The 25,169-nt window shown below is 39.7% G+C and overlaps 1 protein-coding gene across 4 annotated transcripts in view; it reads left to right on the top strand.

The window, feature by feature from the left end:
• Positions 1-21,948, top strand: part of MOB2 (MOB kinase activator 2) — a 150,043-nt gene extending 128,095 nt beyond the window's left edge. For all 4 annotated transcript variants that reach the window (XM_042441608.1, XM_042441598.1, XM_042441589.1 and 1 more), the window contains 4 exons: positions 11,432-11,592; positions 13,054-13,147; positions 20,050-20,174; positions 20,607-21,948. In XM_042441608.1, coding sequence (XP_042297542.1) covers positions 11,432-11,592; positions 13,054-13,147; positions 20,050-20,174; positions 20,607-20,950 — 724 coding nt within the window. In that variant the 3' untranslated portion in view covers positions 20,951-21,948. The remainder of the gene's footprint in view (positions 1-11,431; positions 11,593-13,053; positions 13,148-20,049; positions 20,175-20,606) is intronic.
• The last annotated feature ends 3,221 nt before the right edge of the window (positions 21,949-25,169 follow it).

Below are 25,169 nucleotides of genomic sequence, written 5' to 3'. Positions count from 1 at the left end.
TTCCCTGTTGTGAAAACCCAGGAAAACAGACTCACTGTAGTAATAGAGAAATACTTTCTCAGACACTTGCCTTGTAGCAAGAAGTAGTAAGATTGTTCGTCTCTACCAGGTACAAATCATGCAACATTTAAAAAACAGGCCTAGTAAAAGAACCACTTATCTCTGTAAGTACATTTTCCCTTATGCCAAAATGCTGTGAGTGTGATGTGTAATTTGTGTTTCAAGAAATATTTAAAATACACACACACACCATTTTCTCTCAACTAGCTGTGGTAGCATGCAGTCAATATCTGTGAAAGGTTGTTGGGTCTACCTGTCTCTCCCTTGTGGACTTTTGGTCATGTTCTCGCACTCATATTCTCTTTTGCTGTACCTTTCTCCACTCATTCTGGAGTCACTCCTCCAAAGTTGGACTTCAATAAAACATAGAGTGAATGCGTGTTTGCCAAATAGTCAAGTGGATTATCATGTTACTTTGAATATAAAATGCAAGCTTTCTTGATAGTGTCTGGATAATTCTTAATATGTTAAAGCTAACTACAGTTTTACATATTTAGAATAATCAAATTGCAGAAAAGTTTTTAAGGAGGAGCCTTGTTTACATTAATGGAAAACAGAATAGTTAGGTCTTTCCATGTGTCTCTCACTTTCGTTAATATAAAAAGATGTGTATATTTAACTGGAAAGGAAAAATAGCTAATTCAAAAAGACCAATGTACTGATGAAGCTATTAAGGAAACTAAACTGGAAGAAAATAATGGTTTCCCCCCCCCCAAACTAGATATGGATTTGCCAGAATTGGTTGTGCCTCCAACTGTTGTGTATTTTGATTTCCTATTGTTTCTGGTAAGCACACATAGGACAAGATAATTTTTTAATGAATAAAATAAAAAATATTGCTTAGAGCAACACAAAGCTGTAAAGAAGACACTGTGCCACTAATATAAACATGCTTTTTAAAGCAATATAGCTGTTTCATTGAAAATATGAGTTAACATTAAATAGTGTGAACATCTGTGAAAGTGTTTTTCACTGGTTGTATGGTGATTGCATGGAATATATTGCATCTGCTGATGATGCATAGTGCATTCGCACAGTATAGCTTTTGTAAGAAAAACAGAAGCAGGGAAGGGAGAAGGACCTTTCATCAAATCTAAATAAAGATAGAATTTTACATTTCTGTTGGAAACTTTTGGTAGGAAGACACTCCTATCTTTAGTATGAGAAGCTAAAGGAGTGGCAAGGTAGCAGAGGCAGATAAAGTACATGAAAGAAAAGAAAAACACATATGAGAACAACCTGTGGGAAAGAGAGTACTTCAGGAAATTACACATGTATCCTAGGAAAAACAAGATAACTGTGTGCCTATAAGGTTAGAAGAGGCTAGAGGTCAGGCTGGGTGGGGAGCAGAGATTTTGTTCCCTCTGCAACTAAAGAGACAAGGCAAATGTATGCTGAATTTTCAATATTGATACAAAACAGTGAAATCTGTGGTTGTGTGTCAGCTTATTCAGCAGTATGACTTTTGCTGATTAGTAGCAGTTATTTTCACTGATCTTGTTTCCTTTTAATGTTGCTTATGCACATGAAGAAATTGCATACCTGAGGTTTTGTGATGCTGTATTTCAACAGTTAATGTACTGTTTGCTTTTAAGTGCGGTCTTGTTCTTTCCCTTTTGTTTCTCACTTCTTTAACCTTTCCACTATGAGAGATTACAGGCATCATTGAACCACTGCTTGGTATGATCCATTTACTGTTTTACTGTGGTGCTGCTCAGTTTCCTTTCCAGCTTCACTTGCATAGGAACAAGCTTACATTGGGACTATTTTGAAGGTCAAACTACATGAAATGATTAGCTCTACATTTAGAAGCACTGCTCCCTGAAGTGAGAAAAGCCATATGATTATCCTAGCATGAGCTTTTCTTGCCTCTGCATTTTGCAAATGTGCTTGCTTTATTTTGTGATCAGTCATCAGGAGGTAAGCACAAGATTCATTTGTAAATCTGATTGCTCAGTCAGGATGCTTGGAAGGAATTTTACCACAAAAGGGGAAAACATTGTATCAGCCTTAGACCATGAACACAACATTTCTGCATAGTTTGACTGAGAGATAGTCCGGACCATCTGTTGAGTGTTTTGTTTTCCTTCAGTTTTCATTGACTCTCAGTTAATCACAAGCTTGCCAGAGTTAGACATTACTGCCACATTTACACAATTGCACATTGTATAGAAACTTTAAGTTAGAGTGTGTTCTGTAGTACCAGGTGCTTTTAAAAGATGCTTGCTCTTTGTCTGTGGGATCACAGTAGGGTTTGTTATTCCAGGGTGCAATTGGTTGAAGAAATGCCTTTCCTGTAGGCAGGGATAGTGTACTAATAGTAGGTTTTCACATAGGTTCTAGGAAGCAAAAGCCAGAAGGTAATTTCATGACTAGATCAACGTATGAAACAGAACTCCTTTAGGTGCCAGATGAGATGAAGTGAATGGCTATAAGAGTGGGAGCTTTTTCATTGAGACATTCTTTTATGGTCTTTTTGCTACAACATTGCCTTTTTGGTGCCAACTAAAACCACCAATTTTTATTGTTTCAGTATTTGTTTATATTCATTTTATCTTTTAGTATTCTTGTTTTGGTGCTGGTTTTCTTTTGGCTTTTGCCTGTTCCATCTGCTTTTATTCTTTGCTATTGTTTTTATATTGATCCTATATGCATTTATATAATTGCTTATTATTTGTACAGTGGGCTCTTCCCTTACGCAGGGGATCCGTTCCCCCCGGCGCATAAGAGGAATTCCACATATGCTCAAGCCCCATTGAAGATAATGGGGCTCGTGTACACAGCGGCATGCAGTGTGCACGCCACAGGCACACGTGCCATTACAGCTTCCGGATGTGCTAAGGCTTTTTCTGGCGCTGACTTTCAGTGTATGCTGGAGTCCATGTAAGGCATATAACATGGGCTCACTGTATTTTGTTTTTATTATTATTATTAACCTTTATTTATAAAGCGCTGTAAATTTACACAGCACTGTACATACAATCTTTTTAATTAGACAGTTCCCTGCCCTCAGGCTTACAATCTAAAAATTTTAATGCACTATATCCCAAAGTGCAATAAATAAAGCAATGGCAGTGGTCATTTAGTTGTTGCCTGGTGGGGTGACAGTGGGGGAGACTTCATCACTTTGTGTCCACTAATAGTTTGTGTTAAATTATGCTGATAGGTGCTATAGGCCTCATTGTAATAGGTTCTGTGAAAATTTCACTACTTTGTCTCAAAGTAACCCCTTGATTAGAGTGAGCATGTAAACAGACACAGGCTGGCATCCTGTTAGTGGCATACCCAGGTGTAAGTTAAGGTACGTTAGTGTAAGTTAATCCAACGCCTGTGTATGTAGGTCACTTTAGAGGTTGCCATTCCCTTCCTGCCTGTACACAGACCAAGGCATCCCTGCAGATCTACCGTAGGCTTGCTGAAGTCCTTTACCCATTGCCGATGGTACCTGGAGAAGAGCAGGAAGGGCTTTTTTGCTAAGGCTTCTGGTTATGTTCTTGTAGTCAAATGTGAAGCAGTTACATCATTTGCTGTGATCTTGCATGTGCTGGCAGACCTCAGCACATGATGTAATTGCTTAGCATATTGTCCCCATAGCCAGATTGTTCTGCAATCCCCTCCAACTTTCCTCCAGGCACGAATGGCCTTAGGTGAGTGTGGTGAGTCAGCAGGTCTGTAGTATGGTCAGGAGTGGTAAATGGCTCAGTCTAGTGGTAATACCATGCGTAGAATTAGTACTCTATGCTGAGCCATGCAGAGTTACAGCAATATTTTACTGCATTTCTACACAGAAGCTTTGCCTGATAAGAAACAGACTGTATTTCAAAAACTTCCAGTAACTTAACACAGCTAAAAGGTCTGATTGGATCGGACTGATCTGCTGAATAGTGTGTTGTGTAACATTAGAAATTATTTGCAATGGTATATTTCTCATTGGAATTGCATAGGAAGGACCAACATTTCATAAATGAAAACTGGAATACTTTGCAACTTAAGAGTGTGGTTGAAAGGGTGTGGCCAGGCAATAAGAAGGCAAACGTTATTAATGAGGAAGAACTCATAAAATCACTGTTTTAAGCAAAGAACCCCTGGCATTTGTTTATTAAGTTTAGCAAAGCCTGAAAAAAACTCAGAAATCAGTGAATAAAATACTATTGTGGGTGCATCTGCATAGTGTCATGAACAATAAATATAATATGATATTATACAGTATTGTAAAATAAAAAGACTTTTATCAGACATGCTCAAAATTACAGCCTTTTCTCAGATCCATGGCAACTGTATGAATTCTCGCTTTCACACCTACCCCTTCTGTCCAATGTACATTATAGATATGGTTGCATTCCACCTTGTTTATGACATAACATTTTCAGTTTAACCCATTTCACAGAGTTGTTGTTAAACTCAAAATGGAGGTGACGAGTGAATGGGGTGAGCTTGGTAGATGAAGGGAATGCTGTGGATATAGTATATCTTGATTTCAGTAGGGCCATTGACAGAGTTCCCCATGACATTCTTGCAAACAAGCTAGTAAAATGTGGACTAGACAAGGCAACTATTACATGGATTTGTAGTTGGTTGACTGGCCGAACCCAAAGGATGCTCAACAATGGCTCCTTTTCATCCTGGAGAGAAGTGACCAGTAGAGTGCCATAGGGTTCTGTCCTGGGCCCAGTGCTATTCAACATCTTTATCAATGACTTGGATGACAGAACTGGGGACATACTCTTCAGATTCGCAGATGACACCAAATTAGGAGGGGTGGAGGACAGGACCAAAATTCAAAATGACCTGAATAGACTAGAAAGCTGGGTCAAAGCTAACAAAATGAAATTCAACACGGAGAAATGTAAAGCACTTCACTTAGGATGGAAAAATGAAATGCACAGATATAGGATGGGCGACACCTGGCTGAATGAAACTGCATGTGAAAGGGATGTGGGAGTCCAAGTAGACCACAAGTTGAACATGAGTCAACAGTGCGACGCGGCAGCTAAAAAGGCCAATGCGATTTTAGGCTGCATCAATAGAAGTATAGTATCTAGATCAAGGGAAGTAATAGTGCCACTGTATTCTGCTCTGGTCAGGCCACACCTGGAATATTGTGTCCAGTTCTGGGCACCACCATTCAAAAAGGATGTGGAGAAACTGGAGCATGTCCAAAGGAGGGCGACTAACATAGTGAAGGGCCTGGAAACCATGTACTATGAGGAACGACTTAGGGAGCTGGGGATGTTTGGCCTGGAGAAAAGAAAGTTAAGAGGTGATATGATTGCCCTGTTTAAATATTTGAAGGGATGTCATATTGAGGAGGGAGCAAGCTTGTTTTCTCCTGCTCCAGAGATTAGGACCCAGAACAATGGATGCAAGCTATAGGAAAAGAGATTCCACCTCAACATCAGGAAGAACTTCCTGACAGTATAAGGGCTGTCCAACAGTGAGACACATTCCCTCGGAGTGTAGTGGAATCTCCCTTCTTGGAGGTCTTTGAATAGAGGCTGGGTGGCCATCTGTCGGGGATGCTTTGATTTGGATTTCCTGCATGGCAGGGGGTTGGACTGGATGGTCCTTGCAGTCTCTTCCAACTCTATGATTCCTCTATCTTAGGGCTTCCTTGAGCATTACATCTGCCATGTACCACACACAGAAGTGGCTGAAATATGTATTCCATCTTCCCTTTGTAATTTACTTGCAACTTAGAAGATGTTGAGGAACTAGGCAGTGGGCAGACCTAATCTAGGCAAGCTTGGTTTGCTATTTCATAGCCTCCTTCTAGGCATCTTATTTTGGGAAGTGAGTACAGCAGTATAGCTATAGACAGTTTCTCTTTAAGCCCATCCATTTAAATATAAACATAGCTTATAATGTGTTTGGAAAAGCTTTCAGTCTACAGGGAACAGGGGAAAAAGAACAGGAAGGTTAGAATGGAATTATTGTCTGACTTTCTTAGATGAGTTTCCAGGGAAATAAACATACTTAGACTGCAGATGGATATTTACTTGCATTCCAAGGGGGTGACAGGATTGCCAAATCTGAATTTAAAAGATAAGAAATGCTTTTGGACTATGTTATGTAAAACAGGGCCATTCTTTACTTTTATAAGCTGCTGTGACTCTCTGAAATAAAGAACATCCTTGAGGAAAATAAAGGGCATCTGGCAACCTTAGAAATGATGGTAAATGGGAACTCAACCTATAACTGTTCATTGTCACCTCTCTGGATTTTAACAAGGTTGAGATTTATGTGATTCTGTTTGTAAGACTCCTTTTAACCTCCTTAGCCAGGTCAACCTCTTGTTATGTATTGCTGTGGGTGACATAACTGATGAGGGAGCAAAGCTATATTTATGAAAATTAGTTACCTTGTAAAAATAAAAACATTTTAATAACGTCTATTTCAGCTGTAATGGTGCAGTTGACCGTTGAGCAATTGGTTACAGTGTGTGTGATTTGGGTGATGTTTCAACATTAGAAAATAGTGCTTAAATTTCTGATGCTTTGTTTGATCATTGATTCACATGGTATAAATTTAAACTATTTGAAATATTTATGTAAACATTATTTTCTGGCTGTTTGACTGTTTTATAAATGTCTGATTTATATTTATATGCGTGTGAGTTCCAGTGGTTCATTTTAATAGAATTTAATATTTTGTAATGACAGAAATATCAAAGTACAAAGGATACACATTTCAATTGTGAAACGCTTGATCATATCTAAGCAGGTCTTTGTAACTTACTGTGCACAATGCATTTTTCTTTACAATACATGGAAATAGTCAAGGAAGAATTGGGCCCCTATTTCCATATCTGTGTTTTGTATACACATTTTATTAACATGTCCCAGTAAAAGTATTGGTGGTGAAGCTTCACTACTCAAGTAGTATGAAAGACGTTTAAGAATACATAGGAAGAGAAGAGTTTAATACTGTGTAAGTTACTGACACAGTTCTTGACTGAAATGTATCAAAATCCACTTTAACAAAAATGTTTAATACGCATTTTCATATGAATTATAGGAAAAATAAAACTAAACCTCTGATTAATGTGTAAACAGGATGGAATGGATGCAAATCTCAAGTGAAAGAAAAGTAAAAATGGACAATTTGTTCATCCTTAATTAGAGCTGAGCCTTATCAGAAATCACTATGAAACTCGGTCTCCAAGCAATGACATAAGAGTAAGAGAGCAAGAAGACAAGGTTATCAAACAGCCTTGAGGTTGCCATGGGCAAGTAATACTTTGTTCCAGGATCTGGTTTGCCAGCCCAGTGCTTGGTTGTTAGATGTGAAAGAGGTTTTGGTACAGTAGCATTTAATGAAATGATGGGTAGAAAAATATTGTCAGAATGGCTGATAGAAAACATTTCACATATGAATGCATATTAATATTATTTTATCCCACTGTTGGTGCAGAGAGGGTTTCTTGGGAAATATGTCCAGACAAATATAAAGTTAGAGATGTGTGTGTGTGTATTGATGACCAGTTAGAAGCAGCAAACCTAAACAACTGCAGTATTTTGCATAGTGACCTCAGTATTCTTCTTCTGGCATTCTTCCCTTCTAATAAATACCCTCTTTTTTCTACTGTAGGGTGAATTGTACCTCTGACATTTGCATCAAGAGTAGTTTAGTTTTTTCAAATAACCTTTGCTTGAAGAACTGCCTAGAGAATTGGTTTGCATTCATGTTTTTACTGGCTAACATAGCTGAGGTTTATTTCCTTGGAAACTGCAAGGAGATGTGATCTGACTTTTGGAGGTGGGGGGAGAGAAAAGTTTGCATTCCTGAAGCTCAGTGTTAGTTGACATTGAAGCATCTTGAAGCTTTTCATTTGCTTCTATAACTCCTGTGTCTTAATTGTGTGCTTCAAGCATTTGAAATTAGTTATTGAAAGAATATGTTCTGATAAAGAAACATAGCTAGATGTTGTAGGGTGATTTGCGAATTATTTTATTATGGTTTGCTAGTACATTCCCTAGTAAAAGCAAACTTTTCTGTGATATTGCACTTCAGCACAATTGAGACACAGTGAGAATGTTCAAAGTACTCTTTACTCCATTTAAAATGTTGGGAGGCAGGAAAATGTGATCACGTTGGTGCTCCATAAAACACAGTTTCTGCTCTTTTGGAAGCTTTTCCTCTGAGGTCTGGAAAACTTGAAATGAATTTCTGAAGGGGTATGGAATTGGCACACTCAGCATTTCCTTCTAGAGTGTACATGTGATGCCAAAGTATAGAAACTGCAGTTTCTGCAGAGCTGTGCTTTGTAGGCGTGAGAGGAAAGGTAACAAACACAAAGTGATAGCTTGGTAAAAGCAAATTTAGTTCATCCTGAGGAAGGAGTAGCAGTAATGGAGAAGAGTCTGAGACTAAACCAGTGAGCTTAAAAACATACAAGTAACCAATCAGTTTATTGGAGTTGAAATGCTATATATTCATATCTTAAAGCTATCAAAACCTTTGCAAAGTGTATGGTTCTTCATACATTTGCAGCCTGTTAACTGATGAGCCTCACAACCCAGTTTGCCTCTGGGAAGATTGATGGGAGTAAATGCAGTCTTCATGGATGTCTGATACTGTGTGTCTCCCTGTGACATCTGCAAATTAGATGGGGGGTACTCCCAAGCTGGGCATCCCCTTAAATCTCACCATGCACCTCCTCTCCATTCCCTTAAAAAGCTCCTGAGAAGTGGCCCACTATGCTGGTGCCTTCTCTTGAAGCCACATTGATTTTCTTCTCTGTCAGCCTCCTGCTATGTCCACCCCTTCAGCAAGTCTGACCAGAAGTTTCATGTTGGGAAAAGGAGCCTGTAAGTCTCCCCAAGTCCATTTGTGCCATGTTCACCAAGTCTGGTCTTGATCAGATCTTGTACCTATGTTACTCTCACCCAATTGTATAAGAAAGGCATTACATAGGCCAAAACCTTGCACTCAGTGGCGAGCTGTAAGCATAAGAGTCCCATGACATACCTCTCTGGCCAGTATAAGCCATTCAAAGTGACTGTTCCAGTCCAAGGTGTGTTTCACAACCATTGGATGCCACATAGACTCCTCCTCATGATTCATATAGTTATGAAGCCATTGAAGCTGGAGCAAGAAAAATAGAATCATAGAATCATAGAATCATAGAGTTGGAAGAGACCACAGGGGCCATCCAGTCCAACCCCCTGCCATGCAGGAAATCACAATCAAAGCATCCCCGACAGATGGCCATCCAGCCTCTGCTTGAAGACCTCCAAGGAAGGAGACTCCACTACACTCCGGGGCAGTTTGTTCCACTGTCGAACAGCCCTTACTGTCAGGAAGTTCCTCCTAATATTGAGGTGGAATCTCTTTTCCTGCAGTTTGCATCCATTGCTTCGGGTCCTAGTCTCTGGAGCAGCAGAAAACAAGCTTGCTCCCTCCTCAATATGACATCCCTTCAAATATTTGAACAGGGCTATCATATCACCTCTTAACCTTCTTTTCTCCAGGCTAAACATCCCCAGCTCCCTAAGTCGTTCCTCATAGGGCATGGTTTTTAGACCTTTCACCATTTTAGTCGCCCTCCTTTGGACACGCTCCAGTTTCTCAATGTCCTTTTTGAATTGTGGCGCCCAGAACTGGACACAATATTCCAGGTGGGGCCTGACCAGAGCAGAATAGAGTGGCACTATTACTTCCCTTGATCTAGACACTATACTTCTATTGATGCAGCCTAAAATCGCATTGGCCTTGTTAGCTGCCGCATCGCACTGTTGACTCATGTTCAACTTGTGGTCTACTTGGACTCCTAGATCCCTTTCACATGTTGTCTCCTTTAGCCAGGTGTCCCCCATCCTATATCTGTGCATTTCATTTTTTCGCCCTAAGTGCAGTACCTTACATTTCTCCCTGTTGAAGTTCCTTCTGTTTGCTGTGGCCCAGCTTTCTAGTCTATTCAGGTCATTTTGAATGTTGATCCTGTCCTCTGGAAATATTCTTGTCGCTCAAGCATGCATGTGCATGCACGCACACACACATGTCTGATATAGAACCCTGTTAGTATCCTGTATTCGTGCTGAAGGCACCACAATCTTGGCCTCTGAAGCTACAGCTCCAGTTCCTAATGATGCCTAATAACCCTGATGGACACTTTACAGACTGTTAACTAATGAGATGGGATTGATTACTCTGGGATCAGAAAAGTGCCATGGGCAGGGATGGATGGTCAAATACCTAGCCATAGCATTTCTAGGCAGGGCCAGCCATCCTCCAGAAAAAATATTAAACTCTTTTCCTTTTTTGCATATAAGATTGGGAAAGTGATGTGCTTCTGTGTGTCCATGGCCAGTGGGACTAGTATCTCCCAGTCCTCTAGAGCAGGATTTCTCACTGAAGGTTCCCTGGAACCGTACGGTTCTGTAAGATCACTAGGAATTCCAGAAGAGATTGTAACTGATTAAAAAATGCTTTCTTTCTTTTTTTGTGCTATTGATATATTTTTTATGCAGGGGTTCCCTGAGACTTGAAAATTATTTCAAGAGTTCCTCAAAGTAAAAATGATTGAGAATGGCTGCTCTAGAATCTTTAAGTGACATATTAAAAGGGATGGGGAAGCCATCATCTTGGATGTGAGGCTCCATTCAGTCAGTGAGGCCAAGTACTGGAGAACAGTGGCTCCAGTCATCAGCCATACACTGAGTTATCCCCCCCTCCAGACCCAGCTGACAAGGCCAGGAAACAGTCACAGTTGTTAAGACAAAAGGGTGGAATGCACTGCAGAATTAATAGATAGGGCTTTTCGGTGCTTTTAAAATGTAATACAGAAAGAATAAATAGAGGGTTGGGGCTTTTGATATTTCAAGGACCTGTCCTGAATTGCCCTTCATTACATCTTTCATAACGTTTTGTTATTCTTTTGGCTGGCAGTGAGAACCATCTCAGGTCTTCCTGTTTTTCCACATAACCATCCAGAACACTGCCTATATGATTCATTGGATTCATATATGGTACTAAGTATTTTAAACTGCAGTTGTCTAAAGTGGACATCTGTACTATAGAAAGTAGCATTAATTAATCATCTAATAGAAGGAGGCTTAAATAAAATGGCCTGGCTGATATCCATATTTTCATGAGTTGTTTCTTAGAGGAAGGGCAGGGAGACAAAAGCATTTTCAAACCATGTACAGCCAGCTTTTTTTTGGGGGGGGGGGGTGGAGCATAAACCTTTTCTTTTAGTTGCTGTTAGAAAACCAGGCACTTGGTTAGAAAACCAAGCACCCTTATTGGTAAATAAACTTGTATTATGTAGTTTGAAAGAATATACAATATACAGGGTGAATATATGGAATGAATTTAGATAAACTGCATTTCAGATGATAAGCTATGGCACTGTTTCTGTTTTCCTCCCCAGGAAATCCAAGGGAAAACCAAATGGTAAAAAGCCTGCACCAGAAGAAAAGAAACTCTACTTAGAGCCAGAATATACAAAGTCCAGGATCACTGACTTTGAATTCAAAGAATTAGTCATGTTACCACGTGAAATAGATCTTAATGAATGGCTAGCTAGCAACAGTAAGTACTATAATATTTATAAGAACTGGACCTTGTCTGCTAACTAGTTTTCATGCTGGTAGATTTTTTTTAATTAAAGGGAAATGATGAGGGACCCTCCTTTCATTTTGATATTAACAATGCACATAAGGTATTTTAGGGATACATAAATAGGAGACTTTTTACAATATTTTAAGTAGTTGGCGTTATTTGGCTTTGATTGAGATTAAGCTGATAATTAGGTCTTAATTGCAATTTGGAGGGAGTAGTCTAAATGGTCAAATAAAAACCTGGCTTATTTAAGCAAAAAACAAAACTGGTCAGTGTGAAAACAGAAGCACAACTTAGAGTGGTCCATCTGTGTTCATTCAGAGATGGAAACATCTTCATCCTTTCCCCAAATTTTGCGGCAGATCTATGTCTATATAGCTCCCTGCTTCTTTTAAGCAATGTTTTAATGATGGTGTGCCAGGTAGAAATGATTTGGGCTGCTTCTGATAACAGAGTTCTTTACCTTTAATTTTGAAGTGCATGTAGAATAATCACTAAAAATGACCTTGTAAATACTCATTTATAAAGGAGGGACATACCAGTGCGTACATATGTTTTGTTTGTTTATTTTGATGCACTGGCATTATTTGCATCCCTAGGCCTTTCCCAAATATTTACTTTATGTATTTCTGTATGGATATGTGCATTGATTTTATAGATATAATAAACTGCCTTGTATCAGTTCCAGGGTGGCTAAAACACAGTACTTCTGGAGTGTCCGCATGCTCCAAGCCCTAATGATGATGCCCGGTTGCCATTTTTGCTCCCTTCAGGGACCGGATCAGTGCCACTGCATGCAGTTGCCACGGCACTGATCTCGGGCAAAAAGGGGCGGATGCATGCTGCCCATCTGTATAGCCCCTTAGATTACAATAAAGTAGCACGAAACGAAGTTCATTCTTAATCAGGCAAGAGAGAAAAAAGAACAATAACATGTTATTCTGTTACCTTAAAGCAGTGATTCCCAAACTTTACAGCTGTTTTGGACTTCCAACTCCCAGAATCCCCAGCCAGCTTGGCCAACAGTCAAGAATTCTGGGACCTTAAGTCCAAAACATCTGGAGGATCAAATTTGGGAACCACTGCCTTAAAGGTTAATAAAGGACTAATCAGATCTTCATTGCAGTTGGGGTACCACAATCAAAAATTCCCCTTCTCTTGTCACCTTAATCCTTTTTAAAGGGGGGGAGTAATCCTTTTTAAGGGGTGTTAGATATAGTATTGCACAGACTGTATGTAGTGTATATTGACTTTCTTTTAATCATGTAAGTCACTTTGATTGCTCCTGTAGCAGAAAAGCGGGGTATAAATAAAAGTTTTATTTATTTATTTAAATCCTTAAACCATATAAACTTGTGCAAACATCCTTTTTTTTTCCTGCAGCCAAAAATAATGAAAACATCTTGGCTTGTTTCTTTTTCTCTCTTTCAGCAACAACATTTTTCCATCATATCAATTTACAGTATAGTACAATCTCTGAATTTTGTACGGGAGAGTCATGTCAGACCATGGCAGTGTGCAATACGTAAGTGATGGCTTTGTTTGTGGTAATGTGGTAGCTTGGGTGGTCCTTTTATTCCAGACTAAAGGATTGAAAGCAAGGCTTAACAATTGGACAGTAAAAGTTATTAGTACATGGTTAAAGTGTGATCATCCAATTTTTATACAAGATTAGATGCAGAAAGATAAGTTTAAAAAGCAGCCCAATATAGAATCAAATATTAGTTATATCATGATTTATCTCACCAGTATTTTATTTTTAAAAATAATAATATCATGAGAATGAACCATTTGCTGTTAACTGGTCACATACCAGGTCTGTGAATTGTATTAAACTTTATACAGCTAAAATAAAAAATTTTAGCATCTAATTTAATTGAATCTCTTTAAAAAAAGGGGGCAGGGGGAAGCCGATATTCCTCCTGTTCTGAAAAATAGCCACATCTTCCATTTTCTCTCAGGCCAACAGTTCTAGCATTCTGAAGCAGAGTTCTGCATTTTTGGAGTGTAAATCTAATACCACTAAGAACATCATGGAAGGACAAAAGGCCAGTTTTTTTTTTTTTTTTTTTTTTGCTGCAAGCCTAAGGGGCCTTCTTTACCTCAGGAATGAAAGCTAGGCACAAGGCCATTCGGCAAAAAACCTCCAAATAGTGTAGCTGCCAGAATTTTCAAGTGCTGTGAGCATGAATTGGCAATTTCATGGGGAATAAGGAAACATTATGCTTCTAGAGTTTTCCTCCTGTTGTAGTTGATCGGATCTTTTTAAAAGCAATGGACTGTTGAAAGTAAAAGGAAGCATTTGCTTGTTTTATTTTTCAGAATGTGATAACGTTAGATCTGAGTTCCTATGGAATATCTAATGCAGATAGCTTTAAGTGGCACTGGACATTAGAGAACCTTAATAAAAGCTAAGACTTAACTGATGGGAACTATAATTCCCATTTGAGGTTTCCATTCTTTTCGGCTGTGTTTTCTAGTATATAGCTAGACATGAGATTTCTAGAGATAAACAGAAAGCATAATTTATTTTTTGCATGGTAGAAAACATAAGCCTTCTTTTATGGTGAAATTTTATTTGATCTCAAGAATTCAGAATACAGTCTCAAAAGTGGTAGCAATATTCATCAGTATGGTAGGCCAGAGAATGATGCCATAAGAAAATGTTTTCCTAGTCATCCTGCATAATCCTTTCCTTTCATGATCTTCCACATCTTTTCTTCCAGTAACTCTGACCCTTTGACATTGTGCTGCTGTTTGGATTTGCTGCCTGCTCTTGCACTTCTCATCTTGGTGGTATTAGCCTTTCCTTCCACTGTTAATGGAAGTCCTTGGCCTCCCCTCCACAGCTGAAGTTCACTGCTTTGTGTCACTGTTGCCCTGAGCAAATCTTGGTTGTTTTTCTGTATTGCCCTCTTACCTCAATCTCAAATCTTGATGCCTGCTCAGTCCTTTTCCTGTCCAAACAAAATCCTAATTTTGTTTCTTGGTGTAGCCGCATTCAGTTAATTCCTCAGACCCTGCTGCATTCTATCTCCTGCCTCTTTCTGTGGTCTTTTCCTCCAAACTGATTTTTCTGTGCATAGTCTGGGCCTCTCTTTTGACCTCATCTTCATCAGGAATAGTTCTGTGTCTGACCTCTTTGATGTGAAATTCCCACTATTTGCCCATCACCTTCTCTGTTGACATACATGGTTCATCTTCCCCTTTCTCTGCTTTTTGGAAGCATCCTTGAGTTTACCAACTGGGTTTTGGTTTTTTTGGGGAGGGGAGGCCAAAAATTGTGAGTCCTCCTCTGGATGCATGTTTCCAATGAGAATATTGTTCACCCTTCCCTGCCGGCACACACCTTGTTTAGAATGCAAATAGATTTTTTATGAAGCAACATCCATAAATGACTGATATGGCCCATGAGGAGTCCAGGGGAAGATGGAAAGTGGGATAAGGGTAGTCTCTAGACCTCCTCCCAATCTCCACCCCTCCTAATCTGCTTTCATCATTTCTTGACAGGTTTGCCTTGCTTTCCTACATTAATATTTACCTCTCCCATCTCCAGCTCTGCCCCACTACTTTCATTGCTGTATGTAGCGAAGTGTAAAAGTATGCAGCCATCATTTGTGTCCCACTTTCCTCCAGGATGTTCCATGTAACATAGATAGGGATAATACTGTTTTATCCTCTCAACCACGTGGCACAGGATTAGCTAGAGAAGGGTGATTTACAACCTTACAAGCTCTGCTTCAGAGTGGACCAGAGTCTCCCTGCTCCGAGGGAGACTGCTAAAACCTCATTGCTTTGCATCCTGTTCCATTGAATTTCTTAGAGTGAAATACAACTCTCTGAGTAATTTGTAATATTTGATGCACCTGAATGGACTTGAACTAAGAGGACATCAGACAAGGGTGCTGGTTTCCTTTATGGGATCCTCCTTAGATTACAGTCTCCAATAATTACCAGTGTCTTCCTAGTCTGTTGCACCACTTAGGACCACTTGTGAAAGAGTTGATCTTAATTCTGCTATGAAGCAATGAAGGACTGTTTCTTTTCATATTTTTAAAGTGTGCTATTAGGTGAGGAATGGGGAAAGGGTGGGCTGTGAATGCTTAATGTAAAATGAAGAATTGGTGCCCTAAAATTGGGTACAGTATCCATTGGAAGATCATGCAAAGGAAAGTATTAGGACACTGTTTTGTGCCATCGATTGAAGTGCTAATTAAGGATAGAACTGCATCAGTAGAGCTAAATGTTTCTGTGCCTTTATTTCAGCTCTCTGGGAAAGTGAAGTTGCAGCTGTTTGAGGATAACAGGAAATAGACAGCATCTGGGTGCAATGCTGTTAAGTTGTTATGATCAAACTAAACAGAGTAGCTGTTTTTCCTGTGCCCTGGAGCAGATGAACAATCATGTTTGCAAACTGAAGCTTTGTTTTGTTTTGTATTACTGCTTAATATTTTCTCTTAGATAATCCCTTCCTTGTGTTCTTCCACAAAACTTTAGCTGCTTCTGTGGGAGGTCCCCCCCCCCTGCTCTAGTATCCCCCTTGCTCAGGCTGGACATTTTTTTTCTAAACAGAAGCAGCATCCTCCACAGCTAGGTGCACCTCTGCCAAATAATTAGTATAACTGCAGCAGTAGATGCAGTTCTATCTACTCATTGCCTGCCCTTTGTTGTATCTGTTTTCAGACTTCAGTGACACTCAAATTTGGTAGTTGTGTCAAGTTAGTTGATGCATAGAGGTTGTCTTATGCTGTGAAATACAGTGTCTTTGTGGGCGATAGTTTCTAGTTGTGATCCTCTTTCCTATTTATCGCTGCATCTGTGGTCAGAGTTTCCACAAGGATTTTCTGTTGCTAAATTGAGTGATCTAGGCAGTACTTTAGAGACTATCTTTCCACCTCCTCCTCCTTTATGTCTGCCACACCTTTTCCCCAGAATTGGAAGTCAAGATGACTTACAATTTAAAACACATACAATATAGCTTAAAAATATACTAAAGTCAACATTAAAATAGAATTAAACTGCTCACAATTCACAGAGCACACAAACAATTTAGCTAGGAATCATTTTCATTTTTTCTCAAGTCCTTTTGTTTCTGTCTTGCTAGTATGGCCTCTTTACTATTTGTCCAAAGCAGGACTTTCCTGTTGAGCTGCCTGGGTCAGAAGGCAGTCAAGGCTGTGTTTGGCCTCTTGAACTTCTAGAATGTTTTGATCTGGAATTCAGTCTAGTTTCTCTCTCTGACTGTTGCAGAGGACACAAACAACATAAAGCTTGGCCTCTAATTACACTTTGCTGAGCAAATGATAAATGTGGAGTTTATGTACTACCTCAGATTTTGTCCCTCCCTTGAAAAGCAGCTGTGTTCAAAGTAGTGCCTATTCTGCACAAGAATTTTTTTTAGCTCTAGTTTATTCGGAGTAAAATCTTTTTCAAATGTAGATATGGCTAATACCAGTGGTGAGGCTTTGGTTTTTTAAAAAACAACAACAGAGATCCTTAGTCCTTTCAATTCAGTTTTTCAAAGAAAAGTGTCTTGAATGTGTGTAGCACGAAGGAATTGGTGACCAAGAAGAGCTCAGTTAAGCCTCCAATATCATGTATGTGGACAATCCTGCCACAGAGAAACCAAAAAGGTGTGCTCTGAGCTCTTTTAACCCATGAAGAGTGTTTACTGTCCAAAGGCAAGGGTCATGATTTAGATTTTTTGATCAGGACAGCAGCAAATATAATGGATGACTCCCAAGAGCAAACTGATAGGATATCCTGCTCTGAATCCACAGGCTGGTGCTCTTCTCCACCAGGTCTTGATAACTGGAAATAAATCTTGTCTTCTAATCTATGAAACTGGAGGCAGCTATTTTGCCGTTTACATTCTGATTTCTTACTCTTTACTTAATCTACAGGCAAAGCAGCAAAATTGTTTCACTGTGTTGATGGTGACCAAAAACTGGCATGTGACTACCAGTATGTTTCCTCCTGTTTAGTACTTCAGTTCCCAGTTAGATTGGGATAGTTTCTCTGAATTAAAGGATGAATAGCAGAGTGTGGGATTACTGAGAAAATAAACTTTGCAGGGAGGCCATAGATAGTATGTGGCTACTTAACTAATCCTATTTAATCCTCTGCTGACGGTTAAGTTGGCTGAGGAATCCCAGATAGCAAGCAAATGCCTGGGCAAGGATTTGTCTCTCTACCTGCTGAACTCCAAAAAGTTATGCAAAAGTAGGGACATAGTTTTGAACTCAGGAAGGAAACCTTGCCCTTTTGGAAAATGTAGCCTAGTCTTACTTTATGGCTTCCTCAGTGACTCACTGGTGCTGGCAGTCTTTGCCCTCACAGCAGCCTGAATTCGGAGATACTCCATTACTTGGAATAGTATTGTTTTTAACAGTCCCCAGCAACAGCCAATCCTTCTTATTTTATAAGTGTTTTATAACCAATTGTTTATATTCCAATTTAATGCTTGGAGGGCATTGGGGAAGGTATTGCCTTTTTATTTATACAATAGTGTTTGGAGCAAGGGAGCTTACCATTTGTACAGGACCTGAAGTGGATATGTTTTGTAAGACAGCTGTGCATTAATTATTGTGGAAACTGGTAGTTTATGTTGTGTCTGGGTTAAAATAAATAAATAGAATGCTACCTATTGTCATGTAAAAGTTCCTTTGGTGATAGGAACAATCAGTATTTGGGAGTCACAGAATTTATTTAGATTTCAGTTGACAGCTGGGAGTAGATGGAATCCCAAGACTGTTGGAAATACAAGTTTACTACAGTGGACCCTTGCCTGACGTGGGGCATCCGTTCCAGACTCACACACACCCCCCCCGCATAAGGCGAATTCCGCCTATGCTTGAGCCCCATTGAGGTGGTGCAGCGGCACACATGCACCATGGGCGCGTGTCCCATTCAGATGAATGGGACACACTGCCCTTGCGCCCCATGCGCTCCCCGCAGCTTGAGCGCATACGCTCAAGTCCATGTATAGTGCACCCGCGTATAATTCAGGCGCACTGTACTTGTGAAATGTGCTCTCTAAATCTAAAGGCCATTACAGAAATCCATTTGTAGAACTGGAAATAAGAGTATAGCCTTCCAGCAGAGTTTAGTGAGATCATTTCAGATGATCCTTTATAGTTCTTTCTAATACAATGAAGCTTGGTTGAAGATACACTGTACTTCCAGACAATCAAGGGAAGTAAACACTTCTACATTACATAATAATGCATTATAGCAAACTCACTGGGGCACTCAATTAATGCAGATAACCAGTTGCTATAGGTAAAATGTATTGCTGTGACAAAACTACTACACCCTTGATTTTAATAGTTAAACACTTGGTTATGCAGTTATAACTACTACTGACAGTTGCTGTTTTGCTTGAACACGTGCCCAGTCGTTACAAGCATCAACACTGATCCTGTCCGCAGATATTTGCTGTTGTCGTTTAATAATGTGGCATGAAACCTTTCCTTTTCTGAAGTCTTCCTGATGAAATAGGCAGTTTGCATTTTTTTTAATTTTAATTTTTTTCTATTATATTTTATTTTTTCATTAGGAGGAAATCCGCAATGGTACCAAAGGGATATCCTTCCAGTGCAAATATGTTGCATCAGTGTGGTTTTGGCTAGGTCTGCAGCAAGAAAGGAAGGGGTTAAATGCCTCCCTCTTTGCATGGTATATCATAATAATAAAGAACTCCCCCTCCCAATATTAAATTAAAAATATTCTCACTCAGTGCAAAGATACATCAAAATGCCAAGTTTTGTGGACCCTGAAGTGAAAGAGAGTCCTTGCTTGAGCTGCTAAAACTCGATTAAAGTGCCATCTCCTGACAGCTGGTGTTACTACACAGAACTAAATTTGCCCTGTGCTTTGATTTAGCATTTGGAACATTTTGTTCCAAATCACGTTGAATGCTTAAAGAGCACATATTGGTTTGTGGGGAGAAAGAGATTCACTCATTCTGGTTTCCACTGTGTGGAACAAAATGTGATGAGAGCTTATCTCTACATAGCTAAAGCAGCATTCTGTGCTGTGGCAAGTGGACCAGCAACTGTGATCTGTGAATTTAATTAATACCCTGAATGAGTGGGTAGAGGGCAAAGTGGATGGCCTGACTGCCAGACCATGCAAATTCCTGCTTCCTAAGAGGCACCAGTATCCTTGTGAGCTGTTACAAAGCTGATTTGGAAACAGCAAGCAATTGCAGCTACTTCAGACCTGGTGACAAAGGTCACTGCTTCAGTACTAGGTGTTGAGGCAGTTTCTGGTGCAAGATCACCAACTGTGGTATGGCTGTGGAACTCTTATGGTACCAGATCCTAGACTTAGGGAATTTGGGATGTTCTTGTGCTCATCTGTTTAGTTCAGTGGGATTGCACTACCTGGGAACAAATGTTACCCTATTCACAATTCTCTCCACAGACAATACTACTGGTATGATGAACGGGGAAAGAAGATCAAATGTACTGCCCCTCAGTATGTTGATTTTGTCATGAGCTCAGTGCAGAAGCTAGTGACAGATGAGGACGTCTTTCCTACAAAATATGGTATGTTCTGTCCCAGAAACACCTGCCTCAGGCATAGTGTTTTGTCATTTTTCGGTACAGACATTGTATATGCAAATACAACAAACAATGTGGTAACATACATAGTAAAGATCCCTATTTTAATGGGATTTGATGCAGGTCAAATTAAATAAGCTTGTTTGTCCATCTTATTGCTGTTGCTGTGCCAGTAGCTACCTCTGGCCCACTCAAGACCCAATCAGAAATTTATGGGAAGTTCATGTACAGTATGGAGTCTGAAAGTGAAACACTGGCCTTTCGTAAAGAGGGTCAACAGAATAAAGACTCAACGTAAGATGTATGAGATGGGATGTAATAATTCAGACCAATGAATATTTGGCCTAAACAAGTATTATGTTTTGGGAATTCAGCTATACCTGATGGCTTCTAACACCCATTTTTCTCTTGTGGCAGGCAAGGAATTCCCCAACTCCTTTGAGTCTCTAGTGAAGAAAATTTGCAAGTACTTGTTCCATGTGCTGGCCCACATCTATTCATCACACTTCAAGGAAACATTGGCACTGGAGTTGCATGGACATTTGAACACACTCTACATACACTTCATCCTATTCATCAGGGAGTTCAACCTGGTGGACCCTAAAGAAACCACCATCATGGACGACCTCACAGAGGTCCTCTGTAGCAGCAGTGGGAGCAGCAGCAGCAGTAATGGAAGCGGCAATGGCAGCAGTGGTAGTGGCAGCAGCAGCGGGGGCAGCAGTAGCGCCGGAGCACAGAATCATGTGAAAGAGAGATGAGTCTTCCCAACAGGAACAAGCTAAATGCTAACACTTTTTTTTAAAAAAAATACTCTATATTCTCTGTGTGTATGTGTATGTATATGTGCATATGTATATATATACAAACATACACAGCCATGACAGTTTAAGCAATTATGCTGCCACCACAGGACATGTAGATGTACGGGACTGTATGGAGCTTTGGTTAAATGCATCATCCTTGGCAAGAAGTTGCACCAATTTTATTTTATTTCCCCCCCCCCCCCCCCCCCCGCTGCCTTTCTTCCCTTCCCCATGAGATGGATGATGAGTGCTGTTTTTAGAGAAGAACCACATTTTTTTGAGTTGGGCTACTGCTTTTGAGGTTTGTTTTGTTTTGTTTTGTTCTGCCACTCCCCTCCCTTTTAGGTGGGAGGGAGTCCTTGAATGCAAGCCCCTTTCTGTCTCTTCATCTCTCTAGGATGGTGGTACTGCCATTTTAAAAATGTTATAAGAAATGACTTGTAAAGATGCAGATACTTTGTTGTTCTGTGAGGGGGTGGCATTAAGATTTCTTTGTTTTTACCTAAATTGACACTTTCCTTCCCCTTCTTTGACCTTTTGCATCTAGCCCTTTGGGTGGCTTATAATGGAAAGAAGAGCTTTGGCTCAACTAGAGTAGCAATAAGGTTTCCAGCACACTTAATGGATGTGGATCTCAGACTACCTGGTCTCAGTGTGTGAATCTGAAAGAGTCTCCTCTTACTGCTCCTAGTTTCTCTACCCAACCCTTGGCTCCTCTTTTCCCAGACACAAATACCAGGATTTAAAAATAGTGAAGGGATTAGAGTCCAAGTGCAGTGGTAAAAGCCAGAACCATTTACTTTGCATTGAACAGCAGGGGCAAGATGGAAAGGGCACACCATCTGTCACCACCAGTGCTAGAGAGATGGCTGTTGGCATATAATTATATTGTTGGCTTATTTTAGTTCATCTGTCCAATAATAATAATAATAATAAAAAATCTATCAGGCAAATCTGTGTTTTTCTGTCTGCCGTGTAACATATTATTAGCTTTATTTACTTCTTTGGGAATGCAGAAGTTAAAATATTTAATTTTAGCAATTTTCCTGAAAACTGCTGCCCTCCAGATGGGTTAAACTAGAACTTCTGCCATATCCAGCCTGTGGACTAGCAGTGTGGTCCAGCACATCTGGAGGGCACCAGGCTTGAGACAGGCTGGTTTATAGTATGGAAAGCTGTTGGCATTTTGTGATTATATAACTAATTACATAATACTGAAATGCCTAGCCAAGAGTGGAATTTCCAGTCATGCTGCAACTATTGTGTATGATATGTATTTGCCATTTATTTTTATAATACTTTCTTTTAAAGGAACAAACTCAGGGCTTTATTAATAAAATCACATGAGGAATTTTCAGCTATAATTGTCTAGGATAGCATCTTCCAGTTATTAACTAGTTGCTATGAGAATTGATATTTTTAGTGTATGTTGTGTTGCATCCCAAATCATTTTACATATCAGTGTACAATAGTTCATTAAAAAACCTCACATACTATTAGCTAGTCAGAATTTAGAGTAGTAGCAGACCCAATGAACTATTTCCAACATTTCATCGGATGACCTTAGAGCATGGTGATATCAACATGTTTCTTCATGGGCATTTGTCGCTTTTAGCCTTCAGTCCTCAGCATAGCATAAATATCTGCACTGAGTCACACACATGATTTACTGTACTTACTGTATGTATCTACCCTGTAGAATACATTCTGTGCTTTGCAACAAGCAGGCAGGAGCCGAGAAATCTCTGGTTGCCTCCCCATAGCCAGTGGCAAAACAATTAGAGCAGTGCAGGGACCCCCGAGGACTGCCACAAATCTCAGCTCTAATATCATTATGCATCTGGCTATGGTAGAGTAAACAGAGGCTTCTCTGATCCTGCTTTCTCAGTGTGAAGCACTGGTCATGTGAGATGGCTCTAGGGATTAACAGTAGGTTGGGGGGGGAGGAGGATTGGGTGCTGTATGGGGAGGAAAGGAATACCAAGCCCCGCAGCACCCCAAAAGAGGGGAGATGTGCACACACAAGGGACACAAGGATGCAGTTGTCCCTAACTGAACTCCAGCCTTAGTAGCACTTTGCTTGTATCTCACACATTCTGCTGAACTGAACCTAAGCTGGACAAGAGGGAAGGAATTTAAAAAAAAACCTTGAGGAAGCTATGAGCCTTGTGTAGAAAAGAGGACAGAATTCTGCTTCCTATCTTGTGGTGTTGGTATGTCATTGTATTTATCATACTTCATAGCTAGCATTTTTATGTTTTCATGGTAACGTGTATTTGTGATACATCTCACCTTTTTTTTTAATGCTCAAGGCCTCTAATGATCCACCAATTTAAAAATAAATAAATCCAGAATGTCTAAAAGGAAACAATATAAAAAGTTATAATAGACAACAGTTCAGTTCAAGGACTTTCAACCACTTATAACCACCATCACCCATCCTCCATGGAAAGATTTGAGTCATCACGCAAAATGCCATAAAATGGCTCAAGCTGGGAGTGCCAAAGCCTGAGGGCAGCCACTGCAATAATAATAATAATAATAATAAAATAATAATAATAATAATAATAATAATAATAATAATAATAATAATAATAATAATAATAATAATAATAATAATACGTTTTATTTATAGACCGCTATTCCACAATGATCATAGCGGTGTACAGTAAAAATTGAATACAATACAAATACAAGGTGACAATTAAAGGAGGAGAAGTCTCGTCCTTTAGGCAGTCCCTGATGTTGCTGGGTCTGCCTGATCGCTCCCTCTGAGGCCAAGGTGACAGTTAAAAGAGGGAGGGGCCTCTTCCTTTAGGCAGTCCCTGATGTTGCTGGGTCTGCCTGATCACTCCCTCTCAGGCCAAGATGACAGTTAAAGGAGAGAAGGGCCTCTTCCTTTAGGCAGTCCCTGATGTTGCTGGGTCTGCCTGATCGCTCCCTCTCAGGCCAATGTACTGGGAGAGTGGTTCAAACTTCTTAAACACTTCCCCATGTATGTTTGTTCCTCACTAACTTAAAGCTATTTCACTGAGAAGCCATTCGACATCCTAAAAATCCAAAGCTGCTTACAAAAGAAATTCTTCTGGGGAACTGTTATCCTGGTAAAGCTTGTGTGTACAGTAGTGGCTGGTAGCTTTGTTTACTCAGATGGCTCTGCTAAAAGTAGTTTGGAGTACATCCATTAGACAATCTCACATTCTAAAGCAGAGGTGAGCAAAGTATGTCCCGCCAAATGGTGTCGCTGACATTGGCTAATGGGAGTTGCTGTCAAACAACATTGGCAGGACTGGAAGTAGTCCACCCCACTCCTAAGGGATTGGTAGTTCTGTAGCCAAGGCCCCAGCAACTTGGGTTGTGTAACAGAATTAAAGCATGCTTTTGGTGTTACTACCTGATCAATCTTACACTCAGAAACAGCTAAAGCAGCAAGATTACCCTCTAGTGACCAACCTGTTTATAACATTCATTCTGCAAGTGCTTGTAAGGAAAAGAATTTTCTGCCTTTATCAGCCTTCATGGATCATACATAGTGTTATTGTTGTTGTTTACAGTATTCTGTCAAAGTCTCTTGATACTCTTTTATATGGTTTTCTTGAACTGTTGATGACATTTTTATAGTGAGCACTAAGTAAACTTTTAAGGGATGGAAAGATGACTTTAGACAGGTCTGGAGAGCACAATCCTGTGGCTGGAAGAAGTTGCAATATATGTCTGGTATTTATTTTTAAAAAAATTAGTTTTAGAAAGCAGAAATTATTCATGGGCTGGAGTTAGCTTAGGCTGAGGTGGTTTATTTCAGTGTACCAAATCTTTAGTTTTTCAGCTTTCTTGATGATTTGACAGGCAGTAAATGACAAATGATACTTGTGAGATTGGTAAAATGGTTGAGAAATGGGCCAGGAACATGGAATCATATGAGGAAGCTAATGATTAATGGGAACCCACAGAAACATATAAGCTTTTGGAAAGTGGGAGCACCTGTGATAATATATATATATATATATATATATATATATATATTCACCATTCCTTTTTCCCTGCTTAACTTTGGTGCATTTTTTTTTGTATGAGACATAAAAGGAATTTGCTTGTGCATGCATGGTTTTCTTTCATAGTAACAAGTTAAAATCATTCGTGTAGAATTTTTCGTGTGCAATCTCCATAATATCCC

Source organism: Sceloporus undulatus, chromosome 1 (genome assembly GCF_019175285.1).
Source record: "Sceloporus undulatus isolate JIND9_A2432 ecotype Alabama chromosome 1, SceUnd_v1.1, whole genome shotgun sequence".
Taxonomy (NCBI): Eukaryota; Metazoa; Chordata; class Lepidosauria; order Squamata; family Phrynosomatidae; genus Sceloporus; species Sceloporus undulatus.
The sequence above is the reverse complement of the archived record's forward strand: the minus strand, read 5'-3'. Positions and strand labels throughout refer to the sequence as shown.